The sequence below is a fragment of the Euleptes europaea genome, chromosome 2, assembly GCF_029931775.1.
Source record: "Euleptes europaea isolate rEulEur1 chromosome 2, rEulEur1.hap1, whole genome shotgun sequence".
NCBI classification, from domain to species: domain Eukaryota; kingdom Metazoa; phylum Chordata; class Lepidosauria; order Squamata; family Sphaerodactylidae; genus Euleptes; species Euleptes europaea.
Window position 1 is genome coordinate 51,661,262 of NC_079313.1, and position 14,678 is coordinate 51,675,939.

Here is a 14,678-nt window from a genome sequence, read left to right on the forward strand (position 1 = left end):
TCACCATATTTTAATAGTTGCCAGACCTCATGCCAAGAAAGAGAGAAGGTATGCAGCTGCTATAGCACTGCATTTGCTTGAAATATGCAGTGATGCACTAGAGCTACAGCATTATAGTGTTATGCTGGTCTCTTTAGGCATTGGGGGAAGAAAAGGAAGGAAGCTTGACTTCCAAAAGAGACAAGCATAGCACTATAATGCGGTGGAAATGGCCAACCTCAATTTTCTTTCTTCTAGTCAGAAGAGAAAAGGTGCACTTGCTGTAACTGTAATACTTAAATTCCTGATCAGAGGAAACACAGTATACCACTATGATGAACTGCACTTAAAGTATTCTGTGCTGAAATGTTAAAAAGCCCAAATACCAAGAGCTGGATATTATTGTCTAGCCTTATGTAACTTCTGCATGGTCAGGTCTCAAGCCACGTTGAAGGTATTTGTTATAGGACATCCAATTGTATAAGAGGGTGATGTGGCTACTCCACATATTGGTCTCACGCCTTTCTGGGGGAAGGTGGTTGTACTGTGGAAAGAAACTGTTACTGATATTCTATACACCCTCTGCATTGGGCCCAACCACACAGAGATGGCAACCATGAAAGCCATAGTGTTACACTGCATTTCTTTAGGCTTAGGAAGGCAGCACTGTGTTCACAACAGAGGCAAGCAAGTGCACTTTACCACTCAACTGCTTGCCCCAAGTGAATTGGTGAGTGGCAAATTTATGGGTTATGTAATTCTGGCACTTGATCCTATAAGCACTGTCCCTTGTCTCTAAATTATTTACATAGCATTTAAAGGCAGTTAGAAAGCTTCCATTGGTTTAAAATGTGGCCACATAACTTGTCACAGTTGTTAGACATCATGAGCAAGAGCTTTAATGGGTATCAGTTTGTTTCCAAGGTAACTTCAAGGTGCTTCTTCTCTACAGCGTAATTGTCCGAACAAGCACTTATTCCAATATTACCTTTCTGATCATTGAGGTCTAGCCATGCATCTTTGCTGTGGTGCAATCTCCTTAGGAAGCTAGATTCTCTTTGAAAATTACTGTACTTTCTCAAATGCAAGACTAGTTTTTTTTCCTCAGGTATGCCATTAAAAGGGGGTGGGTCATCTTAAATTCACATACAAGTTATAGTTATGTCCAATAATTAAAATATTTTATTTTGTATTACATTGTGGGGTTGTCTTACATTCAGGGTTGTCTCCCTTTTGAATAAATAGAGTAGTAGAGTATTATCTGTTGTGGTCTTAGATTTATCAAACTCATTATCACTTGAGATTTGCTAAATCTAAGAGCTTAGTCTTTTTACACATGCTGTTAAGGTTTTTCTTTTTAAGCAAGGTGTATATAATGGAACTCCTGTTGTTTTAATTATTTTATTGTTCCTCACCAACCACCAGTATCATTCCTGAGACTTTAAAAAAATTTCTACCCCGCACCTTTCCCGGCAAGCCAGTTTGTCTCTTGTTGTTGTTTTTTCTGTCCCACACTTAAGATGGTTGGGGGATCCACCAAAAACAAAAACCCTCTTTCTTTATATAAGTATATATGGCACAAGAGAGGCTTAATGAAATAAAAACTCAAAACTGTTTGGTCTCTTTTTGGGGAAAGCTAAGGTCAGGTTTGCAAGGAGGTTTCAGGAAAGAAACTTGGTAGATCAAACAACAGGAATCAGGAAATTTAGGATGTTTATAAATGATAGATATTTTGTAATCAAGATGTATCTGATGTATTTCACAGACACATTGTGATACTTTTGATATATACTGAGAATGAGTTCACTTGGCAGACATTGCTTAGTCAAACAGCTTCTTGAAATTATATTTGAGATGTTGGTGGAGTCAAAAACAAAACACAATTTTCCAGTTTTCTTCCTTAAAACTGGTTAGGGATCTCCTAGGAGCTATTTCCCTTCGGGAAGGACACTCAAATCTCTTCCTTCACACACAGGATCCTTCTTGATCCAAAACTAATGTGTTCATTTCACTCTAGCTGCCAGCCTCAACTGTCAGCTTCAACAGTCTGTTAGCCTCTGTCCATTTCTAAAGGTCTCTCTCGACTGCCACTTGTAGAATTCTCAGGGGTTTTTTTTTCTTTTCAAGACTCTGTCACTCAAGGTTCCATGGCCAGGACAACTCATCTTTATGCAGCTGTCCATCACAGTGTAATATTCAACAACAAGGCATGGAAGCAAGCAGAGCTGTGGCACAAATGAAGTGCTCAAATGTAAACAGAAGTGTTTTCGAAGTGACACAAGATGATCCCTACAGAAAGTGGATTATCTAGGTCTCTTAGATGACAAGTCAAAAGGGAACCTGCAGCTGAACAGAGAGATCAGTGATGCTGGAAAAGGACCAATAGCAACATCCTCAGAAATAGCAAGAGTGCTTCCAGACCAGACCACAGCTGTCTTATTCAGTGTAAGCAGGGTTTGTGCCCTGGAGAGCTCTCCATCACAGCTGACCTGGAAAAAGCCAGCAGAGCAGAGATAAGCCTGGGAGGGTTGTAAATACTGGGAGTTGAGGAGGACCATGAATTGTTGACTAGTGTGAAAAGAGTTGAAAAACCAGGCTAGCCTGATTTCATCAGATCTCAGAAGCTTAGTAGGATCAACCCTGGTCAGTATTTGGATGGGCAACCTCCAAGGAACACCAGGGTCGTGACATGGAGGCAGGCAATGACAAACCACCTCCAAACGTCTCTTGCTTTGAAAACCTTACTGGGTCACCATAAGTCACCTGTGACTTGATGGCACACACACACAAGAAGACAGCTTGACCCTAACTACGTCTCCTAAAGTCCTGTTTAGGATCTGGGTTTCTCATAGGCTTTAACCACTATGCTGGAGGTTAGCCATGGTTTTATTATACATAGGTAATGCTAAGATAATCCTTCTTTTTAAAAATAATAATACTTCTCATTCAGTTTAGATGCTAAGGTAGTGCTTCTGATTGAGATTATTTATTTGCACATTTAACAGGTATTTTTAGTTTTAATTTTGTTTGCTGGTTTGAGAACTCACATTAATTTGAAAAGAATTATAAATCTTCAGATGAATAAATGATACAATAACAGCAAAATCCTGAGACAAGCAGTGGCTATGGCAAGCAGGATACTTATGGAACAATGGAACCCCTAGTTGGTATCCTAAGGGCTTACTATGGATGCTGCCATATGCCACAAAGTGATGCTACTGTACCTTTGGGATGCTTGGTGTAACTCTGAGATACACCAGTGCAACACTTAGTGCAACATCCTATGCAGTTTCAGCTCTTCGCCTCAGGACTGTGCTATAAATAAACAAGAAGCTAAATTTCAAAGATCAATGACTTTCCTACTGAATTAAATGAAACCAGAATTTTTTTGTGTGTTTGGGGAGGCTGGTTTATAAAAGAAAAATTCCATTTCCCGCACTAAATCTGATATTGAATTATGTTAGGATTTCTGGAATTGTGAATATGAATTGATTTTATTCTGTGTAAAGCCACCAACCTAATGCAATTGCTTTGACTCTCCCTTGGGTCTGTCCAGCAGTGTTAGTCATGATTCAGCACCAGTTCTCCAATCCTGCCCCATTTACTGATAAAGTGAATGCTGCACTGTAGCAACAGTATAGCATGTTTACTACCTTCATTAAACAGGGGGGATATGTGCTACAGCACTGAAGGAGAAAACATAAAGAACTAAGTTTAAACATGAAAAGGTCAGATGACGGCAAACCACTGCTGAAGGAGGTGACAACTCCTGACCTTAAAAAAAGGGGTTTGTATAAATATTCCTGCAGTTAAGAGTTACTATGGGCAGAATGCCCACCTAAGCAATTTATCTTATGTAAAGTGGACTGCAGAAGGAGCAGATTCTTTAAACTGAAGATGGAATGTTTAATTTCTCCTAATAGGGCTGGAAATACCATTCCAGATTATTGTTATAACACTTCATGCACAATTATTATTCTGTTGTGGAATAACCCAGAAATCTTTCCTCAACCTTTTGCTTTTGCTTGAGGGAACCACATTTTTCTACCACTCAAGAGATCAACATCCAGTTGCTAGAAAAATGTGACCCTCCCTCTTCACCTATGGTAGTGAGCCATGTGGAATGTTGATGTTTGAGTACCATGGTAGACCTCATGCTATCACTAGTTAGGAGCAACACTCTACTCATGCTGTTTTGGAACATTTATTGTAGTTCTTCACTTTTTTAACATAAAGATAGTCAGCCTGGGAGACAATAGTAGTGAGTGTGGGGAAGTGGAAAAGAACAATTGTTTGCAATATTCAACTGCTGAGCCAAGAGGGGAAGGAAGCTTGCATTGTGTAGTACACTCAAGTCTTCCAAGATTAGTATAGGCATCATCAGATGACCTTATCAGTTTGCACTGTTTTTTAAAATACCCTGAAACACTGACTGAACAATGCAATCAGCACTTTGCAGTACTGGAACCTCTTCCCTGCTGCAATACCAAGTGGCATGGTCCACTATAAGCAACCCGTATTTCTGCATGTTCTGCTACTGCTTGGATAGTTATCTGTTCCCTACTGTCAAAGTACTGCGATTCAGTTAATGATTGAATGTCAGTCACCTTTCAGAGGGAAAGCCTCTCAAAGGAAAAAAAAAGCCTTATAAATCAATTAATAATGTGATCTGGCTTTCTAGCACCTAAACTCAAAATGATTGCTCATAATTGGAAAAATAAAATATCAAGAAGAAATACAGGGATTAAATGACAATTTCCTTTCTTACCTCAAATCCTTTTCTCACTCCTGAACAGATACTAGTTCCTCCAGCAGCTGACGTAGGCAGAAAGTTTACAAGAGACTCACGCACGTTGTCACTAACTATCTGTTGAAGTTGAGCCTTAATTGTTGCAGCACTATTGAATGTGACAATTCCAACCCAGGAACCACTTTCAATAATCTGACGGATAAATATTTCTGCAGCTTGCTTCAATCGATTGATGCGATTAAACTGTATATGAAGGGGGGAAATGCCCATACATCCATCAGTGGCATCCAGGAAGGACAGCAGATAAAAATGAGTTTAAAAGTTCTGTTCTTAATTGACAGACCATTGTACTTAGGAAATATACAACTTAATAAACATATACACACACAAAATAGAGAACAGGATTGGATCCAAATTAAATATCCCATTCCCATTAATAGAAAGCACTTCTGTCAGCAAAATGGAATTCTTGTTTTGATGCAAGTTATCTTCTGTTAACAGAAAATAAACTTCAGATCCAATCCATAACGTTTATAAGCTCTCTGAATAATTCCCTCTATGTTTTTTATTTGTTGCATAATCCTCAGAGACTTGTCCCACATGCCCAGCTGAAATAAAAAGGAACTGCACAAGAGCACAGTTCGTTGCAGTAAGTTTGCCATATGAATACTCTTGGAGAATCCTTATATCTAATAGTCAGAGGTGACCTCTGTAAAGATCAAACAACCCACCCAAAAGGGTTAGCCAATGCTACAATATAGGGAACCATTAGGTTTGTACAAAAATATGATTTTTAAATTTGGGGTGACCCTCCCTCATGTTGTTGTTTTTTAATTTTTTCTGGCCAGGCTTAAAAATGCCTTTATTTTCTAAGACCATGAAGCAAACATTCCCACTCCAGGTTCCAGAGACAGGGGGGACCAAGGGGGAGAGGAATGTTTGGGTGTATTTCGGGGTAAAATCAATCTGTCTTGGCAGAGACACCAGACACCCTGAGGGGGCAGAAAAGGGGGTGGGAGCCTGAGTTGTGGGGGAGGGGAGAACACATTGGTCTTCGGGGAAGAAGACTTATGGCAGTGGGGGAGGTGAAATTGGCCAAACAGGAACCAGCTTGTGAACAAGACCATCAACTCCTCACTAAAGGGTGCAAAGCACTGGCACGTTGGAGCCAAGGTCCATAGCAGCAAGGTCTGAATTCAAGGGGAAATGTTCAGGTATCATCACATTTTTTTAAAGGTAGAAATCAGGTGTCATAACTCAAATCTTTGATTTCTCTCAGTGCTACAATAAGTATAAATCTTTTCATCAAGCTTAATTGGGAAAGGGGATAACATAAGTACCAAAGACTAATCTCTTACAGTATGACATTTATAAAAAATTAAAAACAACTATCCTCAAGTCAAAATTCTAAAACGGAGAGCATGTCTAAGTCCTCAAATACCCCAAAAGATAGTATACTCTAAGGAAGAATATGCCTTAGAAACACTAAGAGCCTGAAGATTGTCCAAGATGCTCGAAAGGAAAACACACTACAGTCCAGTCTGGGAAGGGAACATGGCATCTGACCCCCAACCCTTAAGTCAGTAACTAAGGTCTCTGAGATGCAGAACCTGAATCATCATTGTCCCAGACAAGCCAGCCAATGAATTTGTACCCTGCAAGCCCTTGTGTGAGATGGCAGATGCCACTGAAAGATATCTGAAGCCAGGTTGTAGCATGGTACATTTGCCACTCCCTTGGCAAGGCCATCACAGCCACCCCTGAGGTAACTGTCTGGATGTGAATTGGCTGGAAGTAGAACTGATGTCATTCCAAGGAACTGAGGAGAGGCCCCTGTATAAAGGATGTGGGGCAGCATAAGAGCCAGTAGGGTTAGGGTTAGCTGCAGCAAGAAAGAAGGTGGCAAGTGAGATGTAAATAGGCAGGGCCTAAGATGCCCCACCAAAAGGCCAACATGGTGCCATCTTATGAAGGGAAGAAGTGTGCAGTAACATCCTTTCCTCCTAGGAGTGAGGAAACAGCCTGTCGTGAGGTAAGTCCACACTCTATGGGAGAGGAAAGGCTTGGATGCCTGCCAGGCATCTTGCTTAATGGCCAGGGCTATGCTCTCTGAAGCCCTAACAGATATAAATGGGTCATAAATGCAACACAGGTATTTGGTCCTTTAAGACTGCTTTAGTACTCCTGAGGGCCATCTTCAGTACTTAATGACTAAGTTTAGCTCAGGTTTTTGTTGGAGCAACGTTTCCACTCCTCATGTTCTATAGCTCCCTTTTATCTACTGGTACAACAATTTATTCCATTCCATTAATTAATGCTCACAGACCAATTGGTCAAACTTCTCCGGAGCTATTGAAGTTAGTTCCTTGTTTCATGGAAACCTTGGCAGTAGGTGTACTGTCATCAGAGGTAGGAGTCGGTTTTCATCCCTTTCCTCCTCCATTGTAGGCAGCTGAGCGCTTCTTCCTTGAGGCCATTATCAATAATTTACACTCCTGCCTGAGTTAGCAAGAGACTTGTAATGGCAGCAAGGAGCAGCCACCGCTGCTGTCTTCTCAACTGCCTGCCCTCCCTCTCTAGACAGCAGCTCTGGGAACAATGGATACCATTCTTGCTAGGGCTGAATTTGGTGGCACTTGTATTACAGCCTTGCAGGAAACCTGCTGGTAAATAATTAAGCAGTAGTCAATTCAATATGTGAAACACAGATTGCCCCCACTGGCTATTGTGCCAGATCACAATTCCATAGTGGTACAAGAAGCTACAGCTAACAGAATTCACATTCTGTGAAAATCTGATCGTACATTTTATTTATTATAATATTTATACCTCGCCTAAGTTTTCTTTTTTAATTAAATGCAACAATGGAGGGCTGCAGATTTGCTCAGAGCAGTGTTGGGGATGTTTAACATTTTTCTCACACTTAAAAAAAAATCAAAGTCCTACAGGCTACTTTGGTTCTTGTAGGTTATCCGGGCTGTGTAACCGTGGTCTTGGAATTTTCTTTCCTGACGTTTCGCCAGCAACTGTGGCAGGCATCTTCAGAGTAGTAACACTGAAGGACAGTGTCTTTCAGTGTCAAGGGTGTAGGAAGAGTAATATATAGTCAGAAAGGGGTTGGGTTTGAGCTGAGTATTGTCCTGCAAAAGTATTGTCCTGTAAGTATCAAGATAATGTGCTAATGAGGGTATGGTATGTTAATATGGAATCATTGTATCCTGAAGTGATCTGTTAATGTGTGTAATCCAAAGATAATCTGTATGGCTATTGTTGAATGTTGTCTTTGTCTGGAGGTTTTTCAGGGCAGGAAGCCAAGCCTTATTCATTCTTAAACTCTCCTCTTTTCTGTTAAAGTTGTGCTGATGTTTATGAATTTCAATGGCTTCTCTGTGCAATCTGACAAAATAGTTGGTAGAATTGTCCAGTCTTTCAGTGTCTTGGAATAAGACCCTGTGTCCTGTTTGTGTCAGTCCATGTTCAGCCACTGCTGATTTCTCAGGTTGGTCAAGTCTGCAGTATCTTTCATGTTCTTTTATCCTTGTTTGTATGCTGCGTTTTGTGGTTAAGAACATGAAAGATACTGCAGACTTGGCCAACCTGAGAAATCAGCAGTGGCTGAACATGGACTGACACAAACAGGACACAGGGTCTTATTCCAAGACACTGAAAGACTGGACAATTCTACCAACTATTTTGTCAGATTGCACAGAGAAGCCATTGAAATTCATAAACATCAGCACAACTTTAACAGAAAAGAGGAGAGTTTAAGAATGAATAAGGCTTGGCTTCCTGCCCTGAAAAACCTCCAGACAAAGACAACATTCAACAATAGCCATACAAATTAGCTTTGGATTACACACATTAACAGATCACTTCAGGATACAATGATTCCATATTAACATACCATACCGTCATTAGCACATTATCTTGATACTTACAGGACAATACTTTTGCAGGACAATACTCAGCTCAAACCCAACCCCTTTCTGACTATATATTACTCTTCCTACACCCTTGACACTGAAAGACACTGTCCTTCAGTGTTACTACTCTGAAGATGCCTGCCACAGTTGCTGGCGAAACGTCAGGAAAGAAAATTCCAAGACCACGGTTACACAGCCCGGATAACCTACAAGAACCAATGAACTCTGACCGTGAAAGCCTTCGACAATATTTTCTACAGGCTACTGTTTCCCTTGTTGGGGAAAAAGCTGTATTTTTTCCTCATGGGACATCTTCCCAGTCCTTAGACTACCTGCAAAGCTGCTCCTGTTTACAGAGCCCTTATTCCTTAAAGGTTTAATCCCCGCCAAACAAACGACTTGTTCTCTTCCCACAAAAAGTAGACTCTAAATGTTGCAACTTAATTTTTGGAGCAATTAGAATGGGCAGCTCAGTTAACTGGTGCCTGAGGCCCATGTAAAACACAATACTATGTAGATGGATGTGACTAGAAATTTTGTATTAATCCATTAGTGTGATTTGATAAAACATACATATGAAATTTTCTTATCAGGAAGAGCAAAAATAGCTGCAAAAATTCTAACAATTTACAGTGTATTACTGATATGACACAAAACTATAGACATTAATGACACAAAACTATAGACATTACTGCCATCATCTTAAAACTGACTAGTTCTCTATAAACGTTTCTTTTGAAAATGGAATATAATAACTTACTGAAGACATACTACCAGAAACATCAAGTACCAGACACAAAACTCTATCCTGGGTTTGTAGCAAAAATAAATTTGGGTCAGGTGGAGGAGCACTTAATGGAGATGAACCAACAAAGTCTTTAGAGGTCATGATAACTTCCCAGGTGCTTCTGTAGTTGCATAGTTTGTTATGCATATTTGTTGCATTAATGTTATGGCTACTGTTGTTGCAGAATTCAGTAACCTTTAATAAAGGATAAAAATAATTGGTTAGTAACTCTTTGTGACAACAATTCCTACTTCACAAAGCAATGGGGCAAATATGGACATTCTTTGCCATAGTCAGATGCTGTGCAGATTTTAATTTCTGTTCATGCTCTTCACATAAACAGAGTGTAAAAAGACTGTCCCAGTTTACCACTAATCCCAGAGCCTACAGAGAGCCACTTCTCATATTATGAGTGTGTGTGTGTGTGTATCTGTAAAAGCCATCATTCTATCTACCTTTTTCAACATTTTGTCACATTCTACCACATTGGTCTTCAGCTCATGGATTGGGATCCTCTGGTGGATTGCAGAGCCTCACCTGTTGGATCATGAGCCCCTTATAGAGTTGCCAATTATTGCTGCCTTTTGGAAGAACCTGCTGTGCTGCATGTGAGTAAAGAGCAAAAACACTACCCCCACCCCCGTCTCTTCAATTTTCCCCTTGGTTTTGGAGCCCTAATTTATACAGGTTGAGTATGTTGATGCTAGAAGAAAATACAGGCAAAAACAGGAATGTCAAAGAATAGAACTGACAATCAAGAAAAGCAGGAATAAAAGAAGACGGAATGAAATAAAAGAGGAAAAAGTAGAAGGAGCCATTTCACAAACTTCTAAACTGGTCTTCAATTCATAACAACTGGGCATGGACAGACAGTACCTGGAATTCTGGAGGATAGATTTCAGATCAGAATAAATCCCACACAGCTTCCCAACTGCAATTAGTCATACTTACTGAAGAGAGGCTTTGCATGTACATTATAGATGCTGGAGTACTTTGCTTTCTATCTGGTACAAATTGGCACCCAGCTTCATACAACTGAGTTCGGTAATCATATTTGCATGCTCTTGTTCTTCCATCTTTAGTTTGGAATACATATTTACCAGTGACATCAGCTGAGCATCTAAGCAATACAACAGAAACAGATATAGCTAGTAAGAAAAAAATCAGTTGTTGTCATGGCATATGTTGTATTAAACAAAATATTAATCTAAAGAAGAAAAAAGCATATTACAGAAAGGTGGTTAATATATTTCAACCATGGTGGCCCTAAGACATAGAAAATGCCACCGATGTTAAAAACAGGATCCAATACCTAACAAGCTAGCTTGTCAGATAATCACATCACCGCTAGCACGCTCAGAAGGTCAGACTGGGCTGTAGAAGTTCTTTCAATATTGTAGACGAAGCTTAATATGCTATAGGGCAAGGGTTCCTAACCTTTTTAAGCCTATGGGCATCTTTGGACTTCTGACACAGAGTGAAAGGCACAATCACAAAATGACTGCTACAGGATATGGAGCCAACCACAAAATGTCAGGGAATGAAGTTATGCATAACTCTAACAGTAACTACAACATTCCATGCAGAAACTCTGCTTAACAGGATGCCTTTTTAAATGAACATATTGTTTTAAAATATTTTATTGCATACACAGTTTATCTTCAGTTGTGCAGTAAAGACCCTTGTGTTGTGGCAGCAGCTGCTGCAAAACCAAATTTTTAAAATTCTGCACAGCCAATCAGAAGTCTTGCTGGGCAAAAGCCCCACTTGACCCTGGCCAGTTTCTAACAGCCCATTCCTGAGCTTGAGGGCCGAATGGGCTTAGGAGGCACCGTGACCCCTACACCGGCGTCTATGCCACTTGCGCTATGCAAAGTGGCATGGACGCTGGCGTAATGCCACTTATGCCAGCCTCCCAGGACTACCATAGCAGAGCGGCCCTCGGACATCGGTTCGGCCTCCTGCCAGCATCTCAGGAGGCATTCCCAGGGAGTTCTGGGGGTGGAGCTGCTGGTAGGCAGCTTCCTAACCCCTTTCAGCCCAGGAACACCCTCTTTAGCAACAGCAATACTAATCCCCTCCCCTCCAAAAAAACACTTTGCCATGACTCTAGACCAGTGATGGCGAACCTTTTAGAGACCGAGTGCCCAAACTGCAACCCAAAACCCACTTATTTATCGCAAAGTGTCAAAGTGCCAACACGCTGTGAGCTATGCTCCCCTCCAACCTAGCTCCTCTCCAACCCCACCATGGGAATCACCTTCGCCACAGACTCAACCAGCTGCCGTCCGCGCCGCACCCTCACGCCACATGTGAGCTGCCCGGCATGTGAGCCGCGCTTCCGCATGTGACAGGGGAGGGAGGAAGCGCTCCCATTGGGCTGCTGTGCAGAGGGGCTGGTGATGTGAGAATTGCCCTCAGGCACGTGGAGAGGGGGAGCGGAGCAGCCTGGCCCCACGTCCCTCTGGCTTTCTCTGCCCTCAGGCGAACTCTGTGCTGGGGCGACGGAGCGTGTGCCCACAGAGAGGGCTCTGAGTGCCCCCTCTGGCACACGTGCCATAGGTTCGCCACCACTGCTCTAGGCTGTAGCTTGTAGGGAATTTATGAAGCCAAATTAATTGGCAGTAGGGCACACCTTTGCCATTTTAATATTGGTTCCACAGAACTCTGATCCTTGCCATATTGAAATATTGGTCACAATAAATTCTAGGTCTATAGAAATGCTCCTGGCCAAAGTCTACTGACTGTATAGTGACCTAATGACCTCAGTAGCAGCCTTAAAGGGATTAGCTTCTTTTAATCTCATCATTCTATGTATGTTTGCTCAAAGATTGCTGGCTACAAGGATGGAATGTGCATTGTCTTCGCTATGCCTTGATCTTGTTAATCATTAATCGTGGTATGCCTTGCCTAAATTCCATTGTCTAAAGTATTGATCAGCCTTGCTATTCATTATGTGTCTTTCTTAATAAAAACCTGAGAGCTCCACTCAGATGGCAGAGCTGGTTCTCTCACCAATCAAGATACACTTGTGTGTGTTTTCCCTTCAGTAGCTGGACGTTAAGAACTGCATGAGTTCACCGCAGGGATTTGCAGCTATATCTGTTAGTTCCTGTTGGCAACTTGCAAGTAAAAGCACAGCAGGACCCAATTCAGTTAGGGACCACTGCATTGGAGAAAGGGGAATTCATGCCTTCTTGTCTGTGCTGGCTTCAGCGGCTGAAAATCAAACGACTTCCTAATTTTCTAGACCGGCATCAAAATATTATTCACAAGAGACAAGAAACACAACATGCAATCAAAGATAACCTATTAAATTTATGGCTGACAAATAAGAAGAGGCTCAGCCCTACACCCTCACCACTTATGTCCCCAACAGAGCCATATTATGACAGTGCAGATTATGTAATATACCAGGATATTCTTGATACATGTGGATAAATCAAAACATGGGAAACAATGAAGGCGGAGAACGAAAATATAAGGTGGTTAACATATTGTCAACTGGTCTCAGGATTAAGGAAAGACTGTCTTGTAGAGGGTAAGATAAGAGAACTGACAGAATTTGAAAATTTGATAATGAAAAATAAGTAGAATCTTTTGGGTAAAATATATAAGCTTTCACTCAAATATGATACAAAGTATGAACAAGTCAAGCCATGTATGGTTAAATAGATGCAGAACTTTGGCAAAGAGATCACGATGCAACAATGAGAGCAGTGATGGACAAAGGCAACTAAATTTACAGCGAGTTAGTCTTTGAGAAAAAATTGGTATTAAATGTTTTTCGCTGGTATATCACACCAATTGACTTTAGAAAGATGAACAAGAATACATCTGGACATTTGGAAATGCAAGGAAGTACATGGAACTTTTTTTTCATACATGGTGGTCATATAAAGAGTTGAAAAAATTCTGGTGTGAAATCCATTCTGAAATGCAAAAAATTTTGAAGATCAAATTTGCAATGAACCCTAAAGTAATGTTGTTAGGAATTTTACCATCAGTAATAGGCAAGTATACAGAGGAATTGTTCAGATACATGATTACAGCTGCAAGAGTGGTTATTGCTACAAAGTGGAAATTAGAAGAATGACCAAACATAGAAGACTGGAAAGATAAATTAGCAGAATATGCAGTGATGGCCAAGCTGACGAATTATGTGAATAAAAGATCCACTGAAGAGTTCAAGAAGAAATGGAAGTTATACAATACTTATGTTGTGTAGTTTAAGTTTGAGCTGAATTGAAACTGCCTAATTAATAGATAGATATAGAATATAGTAGAACTTAGTGAATATAAATAAGTCAATATAAGAAGATATGATATTCAGTACGATTTAATAATGGATAGCCTTTTAAGACCAATTTATTACATTTATTTTGTGGGAAAGAGAGGGTTGTAAAGATGTTTATGCTCACCCAGTTAAAAATGTCTGTTGATTTACTGTTAAGTTAGTCTGGGTTGAGATGTTAAAATGTATGGTGTATGTATTTTTTTGTTAGTTGTTTTTGTGCTATTTTTTGTGAAAAATTAATAAAACTTTTAAATATATATATATTATTCACATCAACCCAAATATTTGGGTTGGTACCTTGTTGCTTCAACCTTGTTTTGTCCAGCAGTATAGAAAGGTGCATCATTGTTGTATTCATCAAATACACCCCATCTGAGATGAGCCCACTCATGGACCAAGACTCTACCTATACAAAATCAGTAAAAACAAATTAGTACACAATTATTTACATTTACAATATATAGTTAGATGTTAATTGGCAACTTTCTCCAAAAGTTCTCAAATGAAAAACACTGCACAGACAAAACAGCAATTGGGTAACTAGAACAGTGCTGGCCAGGTTTTCAGTATTAGGACTCCTATATCTTTTAAACACATGCAGAAAAAAGAAATGTTGCAGGATTCAACTATAAAATGGCAATATTTTTAGTTAGTTTTCTGCAGCTGCACCTCTTTTAAGTCAACTGTTAATGGCTTTGACTAAAGCATGGTGTGGAAAAGGCAGAGCAGTTCATTGAAACATTCCTCTTTGAACTTAACATATGGTCTTTACTGAAGTTAAGAAAAGAAAACTAGGGTCTGGACAAGGCCTGGGTACAGGGGTGGTAAAATTTTATTTGGTACATGACCTGCAGAATTACAAAAGGGTGCACAGGGTGATTTTTGCCGATTTCCCCCTTCCCACTGCAGACTTCCAATTCCCCCTCATTCTGTTGCTTGGGG

The 14,678-nt window shown here is 40.3% G+C and overlaps 1 protein-coding gene across 1 annotated transcript in view; it reads right to left on the reverse strand.

Annotated features, from left to right (window-relative positions):
• The window catches only part of LOC130473032 (calcium-activated chloride channel regulator 1-like), a 44,059-nt gene that overhangs the window by 16,562 nt on the left and 12,819 nt on the right, over positions 1–14,678 (reverse strand). The window contains exons 4-7 of the mRNA XM_056844549.1: positions 14,034–14,142; positions 10,391–10,559; positions 9,413–9,634; positions 4,748–4,972 (exon numbers count right to left, since the gene is read on the reverse strand). Of these exons, the coding sequence (XP_056700527.1) occupies positions 4,748–4,972; positions 9,413–9,634; positions 10,391–10,559; positions 14,034–14,142 (725 nt within the window). The remainder of the gene's footprint in view (positions 1–4,747; positions 4,973–9,412; positions 9,635–10,390; positions 10,560–14,033; positions 14,143–14,678) is intronic.